Source organism: Apaloderma vittatum, unplaced genomic scaffold (genome assembly GCF_000703405.1).
Source record: "Apaloderma vittatum isolate BGI_N311 unplaced genomic scaffold, ASM70340v1 scaffold6828, whole genome shotgun sequence".
NCBI classification, from domain to species: Eukaryota; Metazoa; Chordata; class Aves; order Trogoniformes; family Trogonidae; genus Apaloderma; species Apaloderma vittatum.
The window spans coordinates 1,887-20,692 of record NW_009732309.1 but is presented as its reverse complement, the minus strand read 5'-3'; the positions used below and the strand labels follow the sequence as shown (position 1 = coordinate 20,692).

The 18,806-nt window shown below is 41.1% G+C and overlaps 1 protein-coding gene across 1 annotated transcript in view; it reads right to left on the bottom strand.

The window, feature by feature from the left end:
* LOC104278482 (membrane-associated phosphatidylinositol transfer protein 3-like) overlaps positions 1–11,493 on the bottom strand; it is a gene marked incomplete at both ends in the record, with an annotated part of 36,015 nt that extends 24,522 nt beyond the window's left edge. Inside the window, 2 exons of the mRNA XM_009875469.1 lie at positions 5,271–5,378; positions 11,359–11,493. Coding sequence (XP_009873771.1) covers positions 5,271–5,378; positions 11,359–11,493 — 243 coding nt within the window. The remainder of the gene's footprint in view (positions 1–5,270; positions 5,379–11,358) is intronic.
* Positions 11,494–18,806: the final 7,313 nt, after the last annotated feature.

Sequence of the window (18,806 nt, the reverse complement as noted above, 5' to 3'; positions counted from 1 at the left end):
AGGCCAGGATGCCGTTGGCCTTCTTGGCCACCTGGGCACACTGCTGGCTCATGTTCAGCCGGCTATCGACCAACACCCCCAGGTCCTTTTCCGCCAGGCAAAGGTAGGCACAGTGGTGTGTGGTAGGCACAGCTGGTGTACAGAAAAGCTTTCTCCTTTGCAGACACCTTCTGCATCACCTCTCAGTGAAAGAAGGCAGCACAAGAAAAGTAATGCCTAGTAACCATTGCTTAGAAGAAACCACCCTGGCATTTCTGGTAAGATGGCCAGGAATCAGTTGTCCAGCAATGGTTGTTGGCTCACTGAGGACAGGCAGAAATCCAGAGAGCCACATATAAAAGCAGAAACAAGACAAAAAAACCCCATAAAGCGTGCATGTTTTATTAGATCCGATGCAAAAACAAGAGGCCTGAAGCTGCAATGTAGCTTGCACTAATTTCTGCACTGCAGCTCTGTCTGCAGCAATGGTCCAGAAAATGTCAGCTGCTTCTGCTCACCAGTTCGCAAGGTAGAGATGAAAAAAATTCCCCAACGCAGAAGTTACCAGCTCAGGAAGGGCAAATCTGATCTACTAACTTTCTTTTTTACTGCAGTTCATTACAATTAAAGGTTCAGGGATGTGTGGTGGTGGCCAGCTGACAAAGCCCAGATACATTGGCACTGTCCATGCCTTGAAAGCTGTACGTTTCTTCTACTCTTTAGAAAAATAAGATGGATTGAGAGTGGAGAGAGGAAGGAAGTGACAAAAAGAAGGGCGAAGAGCAGTAAAGCCTGCTCTCTGAATTGTAGCAGGACTACTAACATCCGGCAACAGCAGGCACACTTCTTATATCCCTGTGGAGATCTATGGTTCTTCATCCATCTCAGATGTTTCTGGATTCCCTCATTCTTAAATTTGTGTGTGTGAGGCAAAAGAAAAAGGAAATGGTAAGTTAAACTCTTGTATTGCTTTCCAGCTCTTGAGTCTACATTTTATAGAGGCCAAACACAACAAGAGACGGGCAACTGAGGGAGAGAAGACAACCCTACTATTCACGTGACCTTTAGTCTTACGCAGTTGACCTCACAGGTATATATGTACTCGAGCCACTTTTTCCCCCCAGGATTTCACCCTCTGAAATGTTGACACAAGTTTAAATGTGTATGTCGGTTACTAGCTTGGATTGAATTACACACTTCTTCTGCAACATGTATTTGCCTGGCTTGCCAGTTCAAATGTATAGTATCCTAATTTTCCACTAAAAAGAAACTCAAGTTATGAAATATAAAGCATATGTTGAATTCAAAGTATTCCAATAGTCTGCCAGGTTTGCAAAGACTTCTTCACCTCAACCTCACTGCACTGTCATGAGTACAAACACAAATCAACAACTTCAACCTTACAAACATTAACGATATATACTTGAAGTATGAACTCAAGATGGCTAGAGGAAACGCAACACACTGAAATCCAACAGGCTGAATTTGCTCCTAGTGCTCAGTACCAGCAATTTTCCTTAGCCTAACAGACAGATACTTTCCACCAGGAATGAATTTAAATGCATGACTATGATGTGTGAAAATGCTTTTGTTCCACAACAGGGAAGGCATCTGCATCAACATAATTTATGCAGCTGTATGAGTTTTTAATTCAGCTTGATTGCTGTTTGTGTTATTTCCTATAATGAAAACTTAATAAATTTAAAGGCTGCTGGCAGTTTTCCCGCAAAGACTTATTACTACCTCTGATGAGAAAGGCTGTGCTGGTCAAGTGCTCTCAGCTGTACTCACTGAGGATCAATGACTGAATTAAATTATATGCTTGCCATTTATAAAGTTCCTGAGGACCTTGTCTGTCTCACATTTGAACTACAGCACTACTCTAACAGTGTCCAGGGGGTCTTCATGCCCAGAGTACACTGCATCTTCTCATACATCTTCAATTGTTCAAAAAGCCCAAAATTATGTGCTTTATTAATCAATTTATTAAACCACGAAAAAAACCAGTGATCTGCTATCCACATATGCACTAGCATATATGCACATTTGCAAAACCTCTGACCCTAGAGACCAACGGAATTGTAACAAATCCCTCTGAAACCAAAGCCAAAGAATTCATCATTCTCTGAGAGCCATAAGCAAATCCAGCTGGGAGAGGTGTGGGGGGTGGGTAGGGCAAGGAGGTTTGCCTAAATCGGCAGATCGCATTCCTCACCTCTCTCCACTGAACGTCAAGTACCCTGGGAAATAAGCCATACAGGACATCTTTCTCTTTCCTACATTTTTAAAGAGAGAACCCAGCTTTACTTGAACTTTTAAATTTTTACTATAAACAATCAGGCCAAGGCTAAACTATCTTCATGCTGTGGCACAGAAGGCAATCTAGTCTTCCTTCAAACACACTACTCCTCCCTTCTTTGTCTTTAGCATTTGTATTTGACAGTTGCTAACCAGACTCCTCTACAACTGTTGAATCAGTAACACTGATTCAGTGTCACTGAGCTGCAACAAAAGCACGGTACAATTATCTGTACTAGCAACACTGTAATATAACCTGACAGCATTTAGCAGATAATTCCATAATGGTAAGACACAGATGAACATGTGAAGGAAAAAAAGAAAAAGTAATAATTTAAAAATAGAATGATCAAGAAGTAGCTAATCAATAGGACTACATTTGAGAGTACAAGGTGTCAGAGGAAAGAAGGAAATGTACTTAATTGTCTTGCCTATTTATAAATCTGCTGTATTTAGCAGGGGTGCATCAGGGAAAATTTTTAACTGGCAGTCAGTGTTACAGCTAAAACTCTCCTTTCTTTTGCATTACTGAAGCAGTGAGATCACACTCTGGTGTAATGAAATATGGTACGTGTAATGTTGGCTCAGACTTGAGCTAGCTCAGTTCTTAACAACTTCCGTCCTTGCCTGACATTTGTGTTCCAGAATAGTCAAAGTCATCACAATGAACTATGACCTAAAAGTCATAGTAAGCTCCAAGGAGCTAACGTGAAGCACTATCAGAATGTAGACACATACTACACATCCAATGCTTTGAGTTAGGCACAATGGCTCCAGAGCCTCTTCTAACAGCTGTGTGTGAACAGAAATTAAGTAAGAGACGAGAAAGGATGACAATTTCTTTTACAAAACATCACTGAAAATGGGATTAAATGAAAATAGAAACCTTTTATGTAAAGGATGGACCATAACTCAGGGGACTGCTTCATTTTATTTCTGCACAGATCTTCCACACAACCCTGGGTCTCACATTCTCTTTGCTGCAGTTATTCCACCGCATAATGCAAACAACAATCCTTTTACCAGCCTTGTTTCTTAACAGCAGAAACCCTTAAAAACAGGCTCTTATAACACTTTTCTTAGAGCCCAACACAAAGGGCACTACGAAAAGCACAAAGTGATCTTCATATAACGGATACTAAAATGAAAATAACTATTCTAAATCTTTGCCAGCCCTAGAAGAAACATAAATATCTGCAAGAATGTAAGGATAGCCGGTTCTCAGCAAGTCACTTAGAAGACCAACTCATATTTGATGCAGTATTGTATTAATTTTTCTTGCTACTTTGTGGCAGAGAAAATGGCATATTTATAAAACACATAGCATCTCTTACAAATTGTCACTGAACCTATGACTGCAAATGAAGTTACCAAGCAACATATGTGAGGTCTTGATATCATTAATAGCAAATGCAGAACAGGGAAGCCTTCTCTAATTACCTATTTAACAACTGTAAATACATCGGGTGTATTGTGTCTACAATCAAGAAGTTTGCGACTCATAAATATAACTTTTATATATCTGTATACTAAAATAGACCTGTTCACTGCTGTCTTCAGGACTGTAGCAAACCTGTAAAGAAAATCCTCCTGAGAAGGCTCTTAAAAAGGACTAATTCATCAAATTTTTTAAAAGGCTAGAGAGAAGCACCATGACACCAGCCCCATATCACCAATAGATAAGGAAGTTGGGTCCTTCTCCCTCCTAAAGCCAATGAGGTAATCTTAATTTTCAAATGACTAGGCAATGTAAGAGACAAAGTAACAACTAAGGAAGACTGCTTACGCTTTTGCCTGAGGTCCTAGACTCTTACTGGTGTATCAGCACCCATTACCCACTCAGTGGGACACAGTTACCTAAATCTGCCCCCAAATCCTCCTGCAAGCACACGTCCCCTCAAAAATTCCAGACAACGATTTGCTGACTTCAAAGAGCAAAATAACCCCGTGGCAACGACTAACAGATTTCTTATATATGTTGATTAGAGGAAACATGCAAAGCAGAGGTTGTGGTCTTGTGGCTGAGTCCAACACTGACTTCCCACTGAAGTCAACTGTCAAAGTTCAAGGGTGGGCCAGCCACTGAACTTTGACAGACGCTCTCTGTAATCATCCCATCACCTTCCCAGGGGAGGATAACAGAAGAACCCAGGAGAGAGACTTTAAGGTTGAAAAAAATCTTGAAGCAGTTTAATGAATAAAAACCAACTACTACTAACAGTAACAATGAAGACATCCAGCTACAGGCATAGACATACAAGTATGCAAATATGCTCAAAGATAAAAGAAAATGCACTAATACTGGAACCACATCTGGATGACAAGTAGGTCCTGAGAGAAAGATAAAGTCCCAAACTAGACTTGGCAGCAGACAGGAGTGTTGAAGCCCAGAGTCCTGATGATAGTCCAAAACAGAGAAAAGGAGCTCTACTGCTCCCACCCAGGGAGGCAGGGGAAGACAACCTGTCCCATCGAACGGTGCTCCTCTGCAGTATGAAAACAGGAGCCGGGAACACTGGCAACGCAGGGAGAGTGAGAAACAGCCCATGGCAACCCTCCCTGCCCAGCAGGTACAAGAAGCCCCAGGGCTTTTCTTAGGAGCCCTTTTATACTGGCCACCATGGGATAGAATGCTGTGATTGGTCCATTTGTGTCACCTGACCCATCCTCTCCTCCCCATAGGCACAGCTGCCCCTCTTCCCCATGGTCATTGCCACCAGTGTCAGGAGCCTTTGAGAATTTTTATCCTGGGGGTCTCAAACCAAGACATCAATAAATTTGTATCTCCTACCTGCCAGAGAAGAAGTTTCCTCCTGAAAGAGATTGCTGCAATTTACTTCCAGCACTAAAATGTCTATGTAAATCTGTTAACTATGGGATACCGTAAACAACATTTTTATTGACTATTTACATAATATCCGACAACTAATTGCTTCAGTAGTCAGATCTTCTTGTACATTTTAAATGAATATGTAAGGCAAGCTAAATATTACCTTGATTTTGTTCCAGTTTCCCTATTGTTTCTATCTGCTCAACAAGGTCATTTGAATTCCATTGGCTCATGCCTATGAGAATGGCACTTTTTCCTTCCACCATCTCTTCTGTAGGAGAAAAAATGAGAACAGAATAAATTACAGTTACAAACAAGAGAAAAAGGATAGGTACTAGTAACTGAGAGAGAAATAAACACTCATTATGGTCCCTAATGGGAATATGTAAGAGGTTAGCATATGCAGGAGTCTCCAAGGAAGCCTCTTGCTTATTTATATGCCCTACAGTATACTGACATGCTTCACATATTGTGTGAAGGAAAACCATGGAAAACAAAGGACTGTCTGAATTTTTCCCTTTATCTTGAGCAGTTACTTAAAAAAAAATTATAATAAATCACTTTGAGTGATTAATATCAAGTAACAGAAGTAGTCAGACTTCTTCCCTCCCTCCAGATCATTCAAAATGCAGAGAATGGACAGACAGACCAGTTTAAGGCTTTTCAAGCATGTTTTTTTCCCCTTTAAAAAAAAGCCACCTGTGCTACACAAAGCTTTAGGTTTTCAGCCAGAGACATAATAGAATGGCACCAAGCCCACAGCACAGAGAACTGCCTCTTTTATTGGGATCCCATCCAGTGAGGGGGTGGCAGGAAAAGCTGAAAGTACAAAACACAAACCACAGATATTCTCTCTTTCAAAACCAAAACCAAACAGGCCTGGACGCTGTAGGAAAACACTACCCTTCAATGTGACAGCTGTTTGGCAAGAAGGCTGCATTAATCCTTTCCAAACAAATTTACTTAAAGCATTTCAGCCTGGCTGTATACAGCCCAGAATGGTCTTTGTACCTAGGGAGAGTACACAGCGAAAAAAACCCAACACAACACTTACCCCATGCCACATGGAAAGCAAGGCACAAAGGAAAGTTGGGCAAAATGAACACAGCAAAATATTATCTCTTTCCTTCTCTACAGCTTTCACTAAATTAAGTAGCTAGCTAGGGCTGACGAATCAATAGCCAAAGCATGTACAGCTGCTCCATCTCAAACACAGGTGCTTGATGATCTGTTTACAAGGCTGTCAGCCAGAAATTTCTTTGAGGAACTGGGGCTTGACCCCAGCCGTTTTTCAGAAAGCAAAAGCAGCCACTAGTTTAACGTTTTAATAGTATCCATTGCTGTGCCCTCTGCCTCCTACTTCAGGCTGTTGCTGAAGCGCAAATTTCACAAGTAGGTGTGGAGGCTGGGATAGCTTCCAAATTCTCCCATAAAGAAACACAGTACTCAGCTCCAGCTGCAGAAAATCCTTTCGGCTGCAAGAACATCGAGCACTGATGAAGCACTCTGTATAAATAACAGAGAATGGGTGAGAAACACAGGTAAGAAATAGTGCAGAAAATGTAATACCAGAGACGGAGTAAGGGTATCAAGATACTTCATTTCCAGCTGAAAGCCATGGCCTTTCTCCTGGACAGGTTCCCCTCACTGCAGCACAAACTCCTGCAGCTTCTCTGGTGCTGTTCAATCCATCAACAGTGCTAACTGCTTTACTCCATACATACGCTTTCCTCTGCCTATGATACAAGCTCCCTTGTCACCCAGAACTGAAAGTCCACTTACAATATCTGGCTCTCAATGAACAGAAAAGCTCAAGTCTAAACCATCTCGCATAGGAATTTCCTACAAAATAATATCCTTCTCCATCCATTCTTCCAAAAATGCATGAACACCAGGAGTCCTGATTACCTCTGTAAGAGGTACAGGGAAATAGCAGCTACTAAACCAGTTTTAGGGGTGCGTAGAGAGCAAGAGCTTCACTATCACAAAGCTTGGGTAGTGGAAGAAGGGGATATACCATGCACTCTCCAGCACAAAGTCCATTTCCTCAGGGAACAATCAGCTTCACTCTTGTTGTGAGACACATTTTTCTTCTAGTTTAGCCACTGACGTAGTTTATGGCTCTGGGCAAGACAACTTTTTCAGCCTGTCTCCACCCATCTAGTCTGAATGAAAGGTGACAAGGACAATGCTGCAAAAGACATCCCTTTGCAAAGGGTTTAGTACAGTAGTGACAGGGGCAGGAAAAGATGGATACTTTGACACTGAGACATTCAAAAGCCATCTTTGCAACACAGCCTTTTCTTAAAACACACCTATTTTAGTGAATGGGGGATAGCATCCTCACACCTTAAGAGGGTTTTTGCTAAGCACAACAGAATTTTGCATCATCCTGTTGCCTTAAGAGCACAAACACACTCAGGGGTGTTTAGACCTCCCAAACTTCCACTTGAGCTCACTGGCAGCATTTCCAAATAACACTCAAGCTTCTCAGCAGAGTATTTTAATATTAAATGAATGAGACTAGTGGATCTATTTTCAGGAGAGGAAGGTGCAGCATATTAAGAGCAGCTCTTCATTAGCAGAGAGCTACCCCAGCCTCTTTCACAAGTAAGAATCTTAATAAAGCACACACAGAGACTGGCTTGAAATACATACCCCACATCAATTAGATTCAGCTTTCTATGAACATAGTAATATAGAAAACAGGGCCATAAGGTTTATTTTAAGGAGGCCAAACTAATGACAAAAGTTTTTATGCCTTTTTCAGCCTTCTTGCTGGCAGAAGCACGCAATTCTGCCATAGCTAAAAAGCCCCTTCTCAAAAGAGCAGATTTCCTCCCAACTGGCAAAGCCAAACCAAGCTTGGAGACCTGATAGACAAGAATGGAGAAAGCTTTTCTGTAACTATTAATTAATGTATTGTTTCCTAGCTCCCTCAGTACAAAGAGATTGAGATGTACTTCAAGGGCACAGTGTTTCATGAAACGTGACACAAATACCTTGAGATTTTGGTTTTGCCTCCAAAACACAAGACAACTAGCTGCCATTCTTATGATTAAAAAACCAAATAAACTACGCATCTACATACATATGCCACACACAGCCTCTTCCTCAAAATTTCAGTTACACATCCCCATCAGCTTTGTACTTATGACAATTTACAGCACTCCTAATCTGATGTTAAATTGCTATAATAATGAAGCATCAATCTGGGGAAAGAAAAAAACAAAACAAAACAAACAAACAAATAAATACCACCAAAAAAACCCCTAAGTGCAAGGATCATATGAGTACCAGCCGCAGTGTCTGTGTGCCTACCCACTGACAATAAAGATTATAAGGGACAAATCAGCTTACAACATCCATATTTCTTTCCTCTCTGTGTAGACAGCTGGAACATCCCTGTGCTAAGTCCTTCTCAGGTAAGACAGCTGCTTGGTTCAGAAGAGCGAGAAAATAATCAGTGCTCAGCAATGTATTTCCTGAAACATGCACTCTTGTGCATGCACACACAGAGAGCTCAGAGCTCTCAAATCCCTCTTCAAATAGAGATGGGTTGCTAAATCTCAGATCAGAAGCGCAGATCTGAGCTGATTTCAGGCTGAGCATGAGCTGGCAGCATGACATCAGACAACGTATAGTTGGCCTTTGTTCCTCAGTGCCTATAAATTTTTTCAAAACCCTCTCACTTATTTACTTTTCTGGGTCACTTATTTCTTTACTCTTCATGGATCGCTTCTTGATTCTGAGATATAGAACCCTCTACACCAGTCAAGTGGTTATTATGTAAGCCCAGCCAAGTAGTTATTACGCAAGCCTTACTGCACAGAAACGGGGAAGAAAACCAATATTCAATGCATATCAGATCTTTCAGACTTCAAAAAGTGTCTGAACTGAATACACACCTTATTAACACAGGCAACGAATGAGGGAATTTTGTTCCTCGGTATGTATTCTGGTGTAGGGGTTTTTTTAAATAAAAAGAAGGAAAAAACCTACAAGAGCACATTCTTTCAAATTAAGTCAGAAGACATGTACATCTCTTTTTTCTGTCCAGTGGCTGTAGCATACTTGTACAGTCAGCAATTAGTTTCTAGCTGTGATAAAACAAGAAGACGCAAGCATGCTTTCTAAAGAAGACCACATTCAATTTCACATATTCTAAAGACAGCAGGATCTATTAAACCATTTCACCAGATTTCCTGAATAAAACATATCACATAGTTTCATCCTGCTATACCTGACCAACAAAACACAAACCGTTTGATTTGATTATTCCAATACCCATCTCCACTTAGAACTGCCCTGATTTCAATGGACAGCTGTAGTGTTCTAGGTGAGGCCAGAATTTTGTGCCAAGTTTTCAAATTCCATTCTATTTTGAAAAATTTTCTTTCCTTGTTTGACTGAGGCTGTTGCCTACAGGAGGAGGAAAAGGCAACTGAAAAAAAAATACAAGATCTGACTCTCATGTAAGCAGCTTGTCTTTCAACTTTAAAGTTGTCATAAATTTTACAGTTACAGAAGACAATTTACAGAAAGGAAAATGAAAAATAAATGGTTTCCCATCAAATAAAGTCATCATCATTGTCAGAGCAACTGGCATATAAACTTTTAGTCATGGCATCCTGGATCCAAACCTGTACTTTGAATAATGCACAGTAATGATCTGATTAATATTAATTATGCCTCTGCAAAACTAGTTTGTTTAGGAAAATAACATTGTAAATTTGAGCTCACAGAAATAAATCAGTGAGTTATCAGTGAGGTTGCTTCAGAGCATCCAAACAATTCAGAATGCAGAGCTGATCTCCCCACGAAAGCTGTTTCATTTTCACTGCCTGCCTCCCACCCTCTGCATTTTTAAAGCAACTAAAAAGCTCCTGACGTAACAGCTCCTCCAAGCTGAATTTCAACTCAAGCTTATGCCAGCATGAAAACTCAAGAGTCGGTCGCTAACCACTCCTGCAACAATTCCACCCACATAGAAAATTCAAACATGCTGAAATACGAAGCTTACTGCAAGACAGCAGACGTTCAATGCCAAACACTGCCCTAAAAACACCAGTGGCCATTTGCAATGCCACCATGCGGCTCCTGGCACCACATCGGCCCACAGCAATGAGACTCAAGCAAAAGCATCCTATAACAGAAAATTAATTTGCTTACAAACAGGCCCTATTCAAGAAGAACAGAATGTCAGGAAGGGAGGAGATTTTTCTCTCTGTACCATAAATATCAACAGTGGGAGGAAATGAGTGACAATCTTAGCCATGCAAATGTTTTTGCACTTAGACATCAGCAGAACGTCTGCTGAGTGTGATGTTAATGAAGCAATCAAACTAAAAATAAAAAGTACATCCAAACTCAAGCCAAATTTCCCATGGGACACACGAATTTTCCACTTTGAATAAGGTTTACTTTAAACTAGAAAAGAAGTCTCAATAAGTATTTTGGGGAAGGGGAAATCCCCTCCTTTTCATAGGATCATAGAATTGTTTGGATTATAAGAGATCTTTAAAGACCATCTAATTCAACCCCTCCTGCTATGAACAGACATATCTTCCATTGCATAAGGTTGCTCAAAGCCATACGGATGGCTTTGTGCTTAATGAAAACAGTTTGCTACAAAAGCTAAAGGACATTCAACAAATTTATTCCATCATCCTTCACTTCTGACTTCCAGGCAACATGAGGACATAAGGATAGTTCCGTCTGATCTCAATAGCCTGCACTATGAAAGATCCTACTGTTGGATTTCACAACAGTAGGAGAGTTAATCCCCCTCTTCAGAAAAGCAAATTAAACATGTCAGGAAAGCAGTAGGTTTAGCTCCTGCAAACAAAACCAAATCCACCGTCTCCCACTGTAGGTGAGAGGTTGTGTATGCACACAACTTATAAACTTTCCTCCCACTTCAGAATAAAACTTGGCATCTTAAAGAGGATCAGATGTTGTAGGGAGCCTTGTATTTTGGATTCACCTGATTAAATCCACAATTTCAGATATTGCTGCTTCTTGAACAAGAGATTCCACCCAGAGTGGAAAACCTAGGCCGCTGGTTTTACAAGTTGGCCGTCTCACTCATCCACCTCAGCACTCTACCCATCTCCTGTAAGTTTAGGTCCATTCCAGAGAACATCCCACATGTTTGGTTTTTTTTTTTTCCACATCTCAGTCTGATGAGGATAATGTTGCTGCAAAATTAGGGGAAGAATAGGGGGAGGAGGACAAAAATGTGTACTGACCTCGTGCATCAAAGAATTCATCATCAGAGCTCTCCACAGAGTCTTTGAGGATGTTCTGCATGTGCCACTGAGCACCACTGAATCGGCGTGGGCCAACTGGAAACACAGACAGACTCACATTAATCCAAGGCAATGCTCACCTTTGCTCCAGGCTTAAAGAAGAAAAATACATTAATAAACAGCTTGTGTAGAAGGCTCAAGAGGATCATTTTGGTCAGTGCACATACTTCGATCTCAACAGACAGTCAGTCAGAATTCTCAGGATGGCACAAAAATTACATCTCTTGCTTCCACCTAACAGAAGGGAGTAAAACAAGTTCTTGTTAAACACATGCCTGCATCACTCTCAGCTAATAAAGTGACTCAAAAAGATAAATTCTTCCCTGTTGAATTCACTGGGCAGTTCAATTCCAACACTCGAACTGGACATCTGTTTCCAAGACACGAAGCAGCATTTCTCCAGAACATAGCAATAGCTTCAATTTAAATTCAATTTCTTTTCTAAAAGAAGTGTCATCCTATTTAGCTCACAGATTTACAGACAAACTACTGAATTTCCACTCACTGATCCGTTTTCATCAGACAGCTTTGTTTTGCTGGAGCCTGAAGCTTTTAATCTGAAGACAGGAAGGTGAAACCCCATTATAATAGGTACAGTAACAGACAGCTTAGACGTTCCCAATGGATTATCACAAACTAACTTGTAATTAGCAAACCAGACCTGCATAACTACATCAGTTCTCCTTATATCTACAGCAGCCCAATGCTTGAAAGCAGTAGTGGAATATACTCCGTATATTAACAATATAGTCTCCTCAAATCAATAGGGCACCAGGGATCAAATCCACCATACCCATTAAAACACTACAGCTATTGCAGAAAGGACTCTTTTTACCAACTAGGACAGTGTCCTTGGGTTTATTAGTTTCTCCGAATGATGACATTTGACCTGAAATCTAATATCCTGAGGCCGTGTCCACAAAAGCATTCTTTCTCCCAGTAGTAAAAGAGCAACTCGAGCAGGGGAGGCATCCTTCTACATTATTCTTGGGGGAACATGCCATTAGGTCACAGCCTTTTGTCCTACTTTTGCTCCATTTATAGCTGAACTAATCAGAAATATAAATGAAAGGTGGTAGCAGGAAGCAGATTTTAGATGGCCAAGAAGAGTGTAAAAATAGTAATCAGTTACTAGCATTTTAATAGCTTTAAAAAAAAACACCAAACCCCAACATTCAAAATAATTGGTTATTAAGGAGTTAGTGTTTGTTAAAAGAGTACAGTGTGTATTGGGAATGTGTCCAACAATACCTGGCAGTTACCAGAGAATGCATATAGATCATCACATTTACTGTTACAGATTTCTGGAACCTTTCACTAATGATAGGGAACAGCAAACGGAATTATGCCTTACCAAACAACACCTTGGTGCTCCTCTACTCATGTATATATATCCTAAAACTTATTACAGTCATCAAAATAGCAGCAGAAAGAAAACTACTCTGTAATTCTAACAAATAAAAGTATGCATTTGATCAATGCTTGGAAGAACAGGAATTCCAAAATTTCAAATCATGAGAACAGAAAGCACCACAAAAAAGCCAGTGACAGATGGGAAAAGGAGAATTTGCAAAATTCAGTCTTTGGATAAGACAGTTATAGGAGAAAAACGTCCATTAAAGAACACTGAGAAAAGCAGAAAGTATGAGGCATCCCAAGTTTTACTGTAATACTGAAGGCCTAGATGTCCCACAGAGAGACACCTCACTGCACCAGGCGTCAAGAAACGAGTATATAGATGTATCTACAACAACCTTAAAGTCATTTTTTCCCTTTGTGAGCCGCTTACATGTTCTCATTCTTGGTAACACAAGCATCTTGCCAGCTTCTGCTCTATAAAAAGTGTGCTTATGCGGAGCAATCCAAGTGACAAAGCTATTCCTGTATCTCCAGACAGGCAGATAAGCCTTCGCAGATGTTACTACTTTCTGCCTGTATGTGCCCTACGGCTCATCAGTACTGGTACTATGGCTCTTGGGCCGGGCTTTTGGGTTGGCTCACATTTTCATAGCCAAATTAGTGAAGCTGAAGTAAAGTGGATTCTGTTCAGTCAGTACATACCCAGTCAGCTACAGTCCCACCCAGAAAAGCGCACTGATACGGTGTAAACTCACTGTCTTGGCTTAAAATGGATCCACATCTACCGATGATGCTGCACAATGTCTGTGCAGTATCTCCTCGTATTATTAACTATTCCTTCCCAGACATTTCTTACCACAATCTATCCTATTTACTTGGGTTTTGCTCTCTTTTCCTGATCCTCAATTCTTTTGTTTTTTTTCTTTTGTTTGCTCTTTGATAGTCGGGGATAATATCTTCCAATGTGTTAATTTTTAGGCTTATATAGGTTGTTTTGGTTTTCAAGGGAAGGTGATACAAAGAACAACTGGCTCCAAGCATGGCATTTTTAAATATGTTTCTACAAAACAGTCCTGTTTCTTAGTAATAACCTTAAACCCCACCAGCCACGAAGACTGTGAATCTCAAGGCAGGGTAATGTAACACAGCAACAAGCACATGCAGATTTTCACATAATCTGTACGAGCCCCAAATAGAAAAAGTGAAAACTTGAAAGACTCTGGCATGACAACTTTAAGGTGTTTACCTCCAGGACAGTATGCTGTCCATGGAAAACAGAAGCAAATACAAATGCACTTCCCATCAGGGAAAATAATGCCAGCAGTTGCACTAACACTTTCAACTTCAGCAGACCATGAGCAGCTCCCTATTCAACACCATTCTAGCACTACTTAATCTGGATTAAGCATGTCCTGGAGAATAATGTAAAAGTGAAGGAACTTCTATCTGAAAAAAAAGAGCCTAAAAGGTTTTGCAGGGCTTCCCATCAGGGAAAATAATGCCAGCAGTTGCACTAACACTTTCAACTTCAAAAGACCATAAGCAGCTACCTAACCAATACCATTCTAGCACTACTTAGTCTGGATTAAGCATGTCCTGGAGAATAATGTAAAATTGAAGGAACTTCTATCTGGAAAAAAAAAGATCCTAAAAGGTTTGCAGGGATTGTTGGTTTGGTTTTTTGTTTGTTTTATTTTTCCAGAATAAAAACCTTTCCATTTCACAGAATCACAGAATCACCGAGGCTGGAAAAGACCTCCGAGATCATCAAGTCCAGCCTATGACCCAACACCATCACATCAGCCAGACCACAGCACTAAGTGTCACATCCAGCCTTTCCTTAAACACCTCCAGGGACAGTGAGTCCACCATTTGAAGAATGGAAGTTATATAAATATAAAATCATGAAGACTTCACAAATACTCCAAAGAAAACAGCAGCTCCCTGGAGAAGAACTGCCACTAGCCTGGCTAGAAATCAGTAAAAGTGCTGGCCTCACAACGAAAGCTCATGCTTACAGTGACCTCAGAGTTTGATGCAGAATGTGAAGGGAAGGCAGGGAAAAGAGTCTCAAACCTCCAGGTATAAATTCTGGCTGTAAGAAAAGCCCTTGACAGCATCAGTTTTATTATATCGCACTAGGAATGCCTCTAGATTTAGGAGCAGTGTAAAGATAGCCCCAGTCAGCAGCACAAGTCCATGGAAGCTCCCTGCAGCAGCTCTTCACAGCCACATTGATTTGCTGGCCGGACTGCACTGCACTGCATCACCCCAATACATCAGTCTGATTGAGTCTGCTTCCTTCTGTGCCAACAGATTAGCATCAGCCACCTTAACAGGACTCTATTAACATTCTATGATTTCTTGATTGCATTAGACACTGCCGTTGCCTGGACTCACTAATTTGATTTACAGTGTCAACTGCTCCACATTTTATTATTTTGTTTCCGAGAATGAGATGATCAGTCCTATTTCAAAATACAGGCTGACTTCTCAGCACTTCATGCTGACACTTCACGACACTTCAGACACTTCATGCTTCTATGTCAGTAAGCTTTATCAGATTTGTTGACTGATTCTTAGCCAGATTTCAGCAATTTTTGCAAGCAGAGCAGCAACTTACATTTCATTTCAGTTGTTCAGTATCACAACTTTTGAGGATAGAAGGGGAAACCATGCAGAAATGCAATGTCTTTAACAGAAACGCCCAACATCACGAATCTGCCAGTCACAATAGTTGAGCCAGAAGCACACATAACAGCTCCCATAGGGTGTTGAGGCAGCAAAACAGACTGACAGGAGGATACGAGTGGAACGTTTCCAAGTGGCAGAAGAAGAACTCACAGAAATGCACAGGTGCTTTTCTTCCAGAAGTAGAAGCAGTTTCCTATCAAAACTGTCTTCTTTTACACAGTACTGCAGGATGCTACAGATGGAGCTGACTGGGGCTTGTTCTGAGCACGTAGCCACAGTATCAGCAGAGGAAGAAGACCAAAGCAGAGTCATCTTACAGCACCATGCACAGAAGCTGAATCCTCTAGTTAGGCTAACACTCACTGCAATTAACTGTAATGAAGATTATTTATAATTAAGATTACAATCAGTGATTTTCTCCCTTCAGCACAGAACAGCTGGAAGTCCACTGACACTTTGCTACATCTGTCATCTGGTGACATGAGATGAGGCAATGCAATAAACACTGAAAAGCATTTTCTTGATTTTCCCTGCACCAATCATTTCATATTTTAATTTTTCTGTGGCTGGAAACTACCTGCAGAAGACAACTTTCCACATGGTGGATATATTAGATCTGGGTTCGTGATTCACCATACACCCTAACCTCACAGTAGCTCTCATTGTATAAATTGCTAATTAAAAGCAAAGTAATTTCTGAATATTGTTGAGAAAGAATCAGTTAAAATAAGATTTTTAGATTTAGAATATACTCATGTTAGATACTGATTTCTTTAACAATAAGATGTATAAATAAGAATCACAACTGCAACCTGCACAGCAGTAGCTTCCATATAGATGAGAGCAGCAGCTACAATCACTTGCATCCTCTTGCGACAGGCAGTAAACAATTGACTCCACACTTGAATGAACACCTAAATTCATCCCTGCAGAATGTTCAGTCACTCTGAACCTCATTTATAAAAAAAAAAAAGGAAAATAAGAAAATCCTTTTCCCAGAAACATCCAGGATCTTACCTGACTAAGAATTGTTACCCAAATAGTTCCACACTCTGCTCTGTGAAACTTGTACTTCTGTCAGGGCAAGTCAGACTGCACGTCTGTACATGTCATTCAAATTTAGATGCAAGGCAAACCTCATCCTTGATGTTTACTGACTGTACAGAGCTTCACCAAACTCATACATCATCAGCTTCTGACGCTACACATCCGAAGAAGAAGAAAAAGCCCACTACGATCATGCAATCCCTGGTATGTTCCACAAACAGACCCAAGGAGTGGAACAGCCACAGGAAAGGCCAGCTCCACTCTCACCCACAAACACCAGAAGGGCTCATTTTCTCACAGATTCATATGCAAATTATCCTGCTCAATTCAACAGTAGTTGAAAAGTGCGTATAAGAGAAGAATTGGACCTAAACACAATTTTTGTCCAAATTTTAAGAAATGTGACAAACTCCCAGTGATGTGACAAGGAGTGCACTTTGTTCCATGTGATCTAAGGGTATTTCTAAAAGAGAGAGGAGAAAAGAAAAACACATGAGGAATTAAAATGACCCTACCAGTCTGCAGCCAACATTCTCAGAACTAAAGAAACTAAAGCAGAAAAACACACAAGGCCTAAGAGGCTCTGAAAAGCACTTCAAGAAACAAAGGTCTTCCTCTGAAAATTGAATAGCTGATGCTGCTGATTCCTAACTTTAATCTACCCACCTTCCTATATCATTTGAAAAGGCCTGGTGTCCAAAAGCCACTCATGACTTGAGTCATCATTGTTTACAGCAGAACTTCACCCGCAGGATCAGCACAAACACTCCGGGAGTGAAACAGCAGTGATTTTATCCCCGAAGCGTACTCGTGAGAGGGTAGAGCGGCAGAACAGTAGGCAGAGCCTGGAAGCATCAGTTTAAGAATCACTCCAGCATTTCCTAACGGCCTTCCCTCCCCTTAACAAGGCACAAATCAATGGTCACCTTGTCTGGCAAACAGGGCAGGCTAGGCAAGAAAGCAGGCTGATCTGAAACCCAGCCATACCAGCCCACTAACGGCCCAGGCTGGTCCAACCGACCACCCCGGCTCAGGTGCGCTGGTACCAGACCTTGCAGGAGGCTGCAGTCAGGCAGCCTGGGATAGGAGCAGCAGCTTTCACTGAATGTGATCACAGCCGTGGGCCTTCCTGTAAAACTCAATACGATTCACGTAACTGTCAAAATATTACAGATTTCGAGCTTTGCAGCAGGCCCAGCGGTTTGCTACATCTTTCGCTTGGTAATAAGCACTTGCCTTGACACAAGGACGTGCCACAGATAGGCAACCCTAAAAAAAGCACTCCGAAATACTACTACCACACCAGCCCAGCAGAGAAAAAACAGCACATGATGTTCTCATAGCTACTGAAAACTCAGTCTTTCACACAGCAAAATACTGAAGACTGAATTAATCTCAATTAAAAAATATTCAGAAATAGATTGTTGCACAGATTGAAACACTTCCACTTGTCAAAACTTGTTTTAGAACTGTGACCATTTTTAATGCAGGGATGGTGTACATAATAAAACTAAAAAGCACAAGTTATTTTTTTCATTTGGAAAGGGATGCTGGGTAACAGGAATAATATTTGCTGTTGCCATTGACTGCTGTTGCACAATAATACTTCTTTCTGCTCTGCTGCTTTCAGATGCCTCCTGCCTGGCCATTAAGCGATTTAACTGAGCTACCCACACAGTGTTACCTAGTGACTACACAGTTAAGACTTACTGGACAACGCAATTACTCATTGTTATTTTCTAGTTATTTCTTCTTTGTCAAATGCAAAACTGAAGACATACTTTAAAAAGGTGTCAGTTTAACCACTGGAGGCACTCCTCAGACTCAGGAGCTCAGAAAAGACAGAGGGCTATGCTGATGCTCTCTCCAATTATTCCAGAACAAAGACTAAAGTACGCTCAAAAGTATGCTGTCACCTGTGCACAGACCACCAGGAAAGGACTATACAGGCGTTATTGTTAGCAGGGCCACACAGAACTCAAAGTCACAGGATGAATCTGTAGCAGAGACTGGAACTGAAAAGAACTGAGTGGAAACTGAAATCCACTGTAAGTGGAAGGGGCTGGGACAGAAGTGGGAGACCTACAGAAACATGAGGCTGAAGGGGCAGAGAAGGTGGCCAGAGTGGGAAAGGGAAAAAAATAAAAGTGGGAGACAAGAGGGAGGTTGGGGAGAGCAAGCACACGAGGCCAAGACAGGAAACAAAAAGGCGAAAGGCCAAGAGGGAGACCGTTCAGAGGAGAAAGTGGGAGGCCAGACAGGTGGAGGAAAGAAGGGGGAAAACTAAA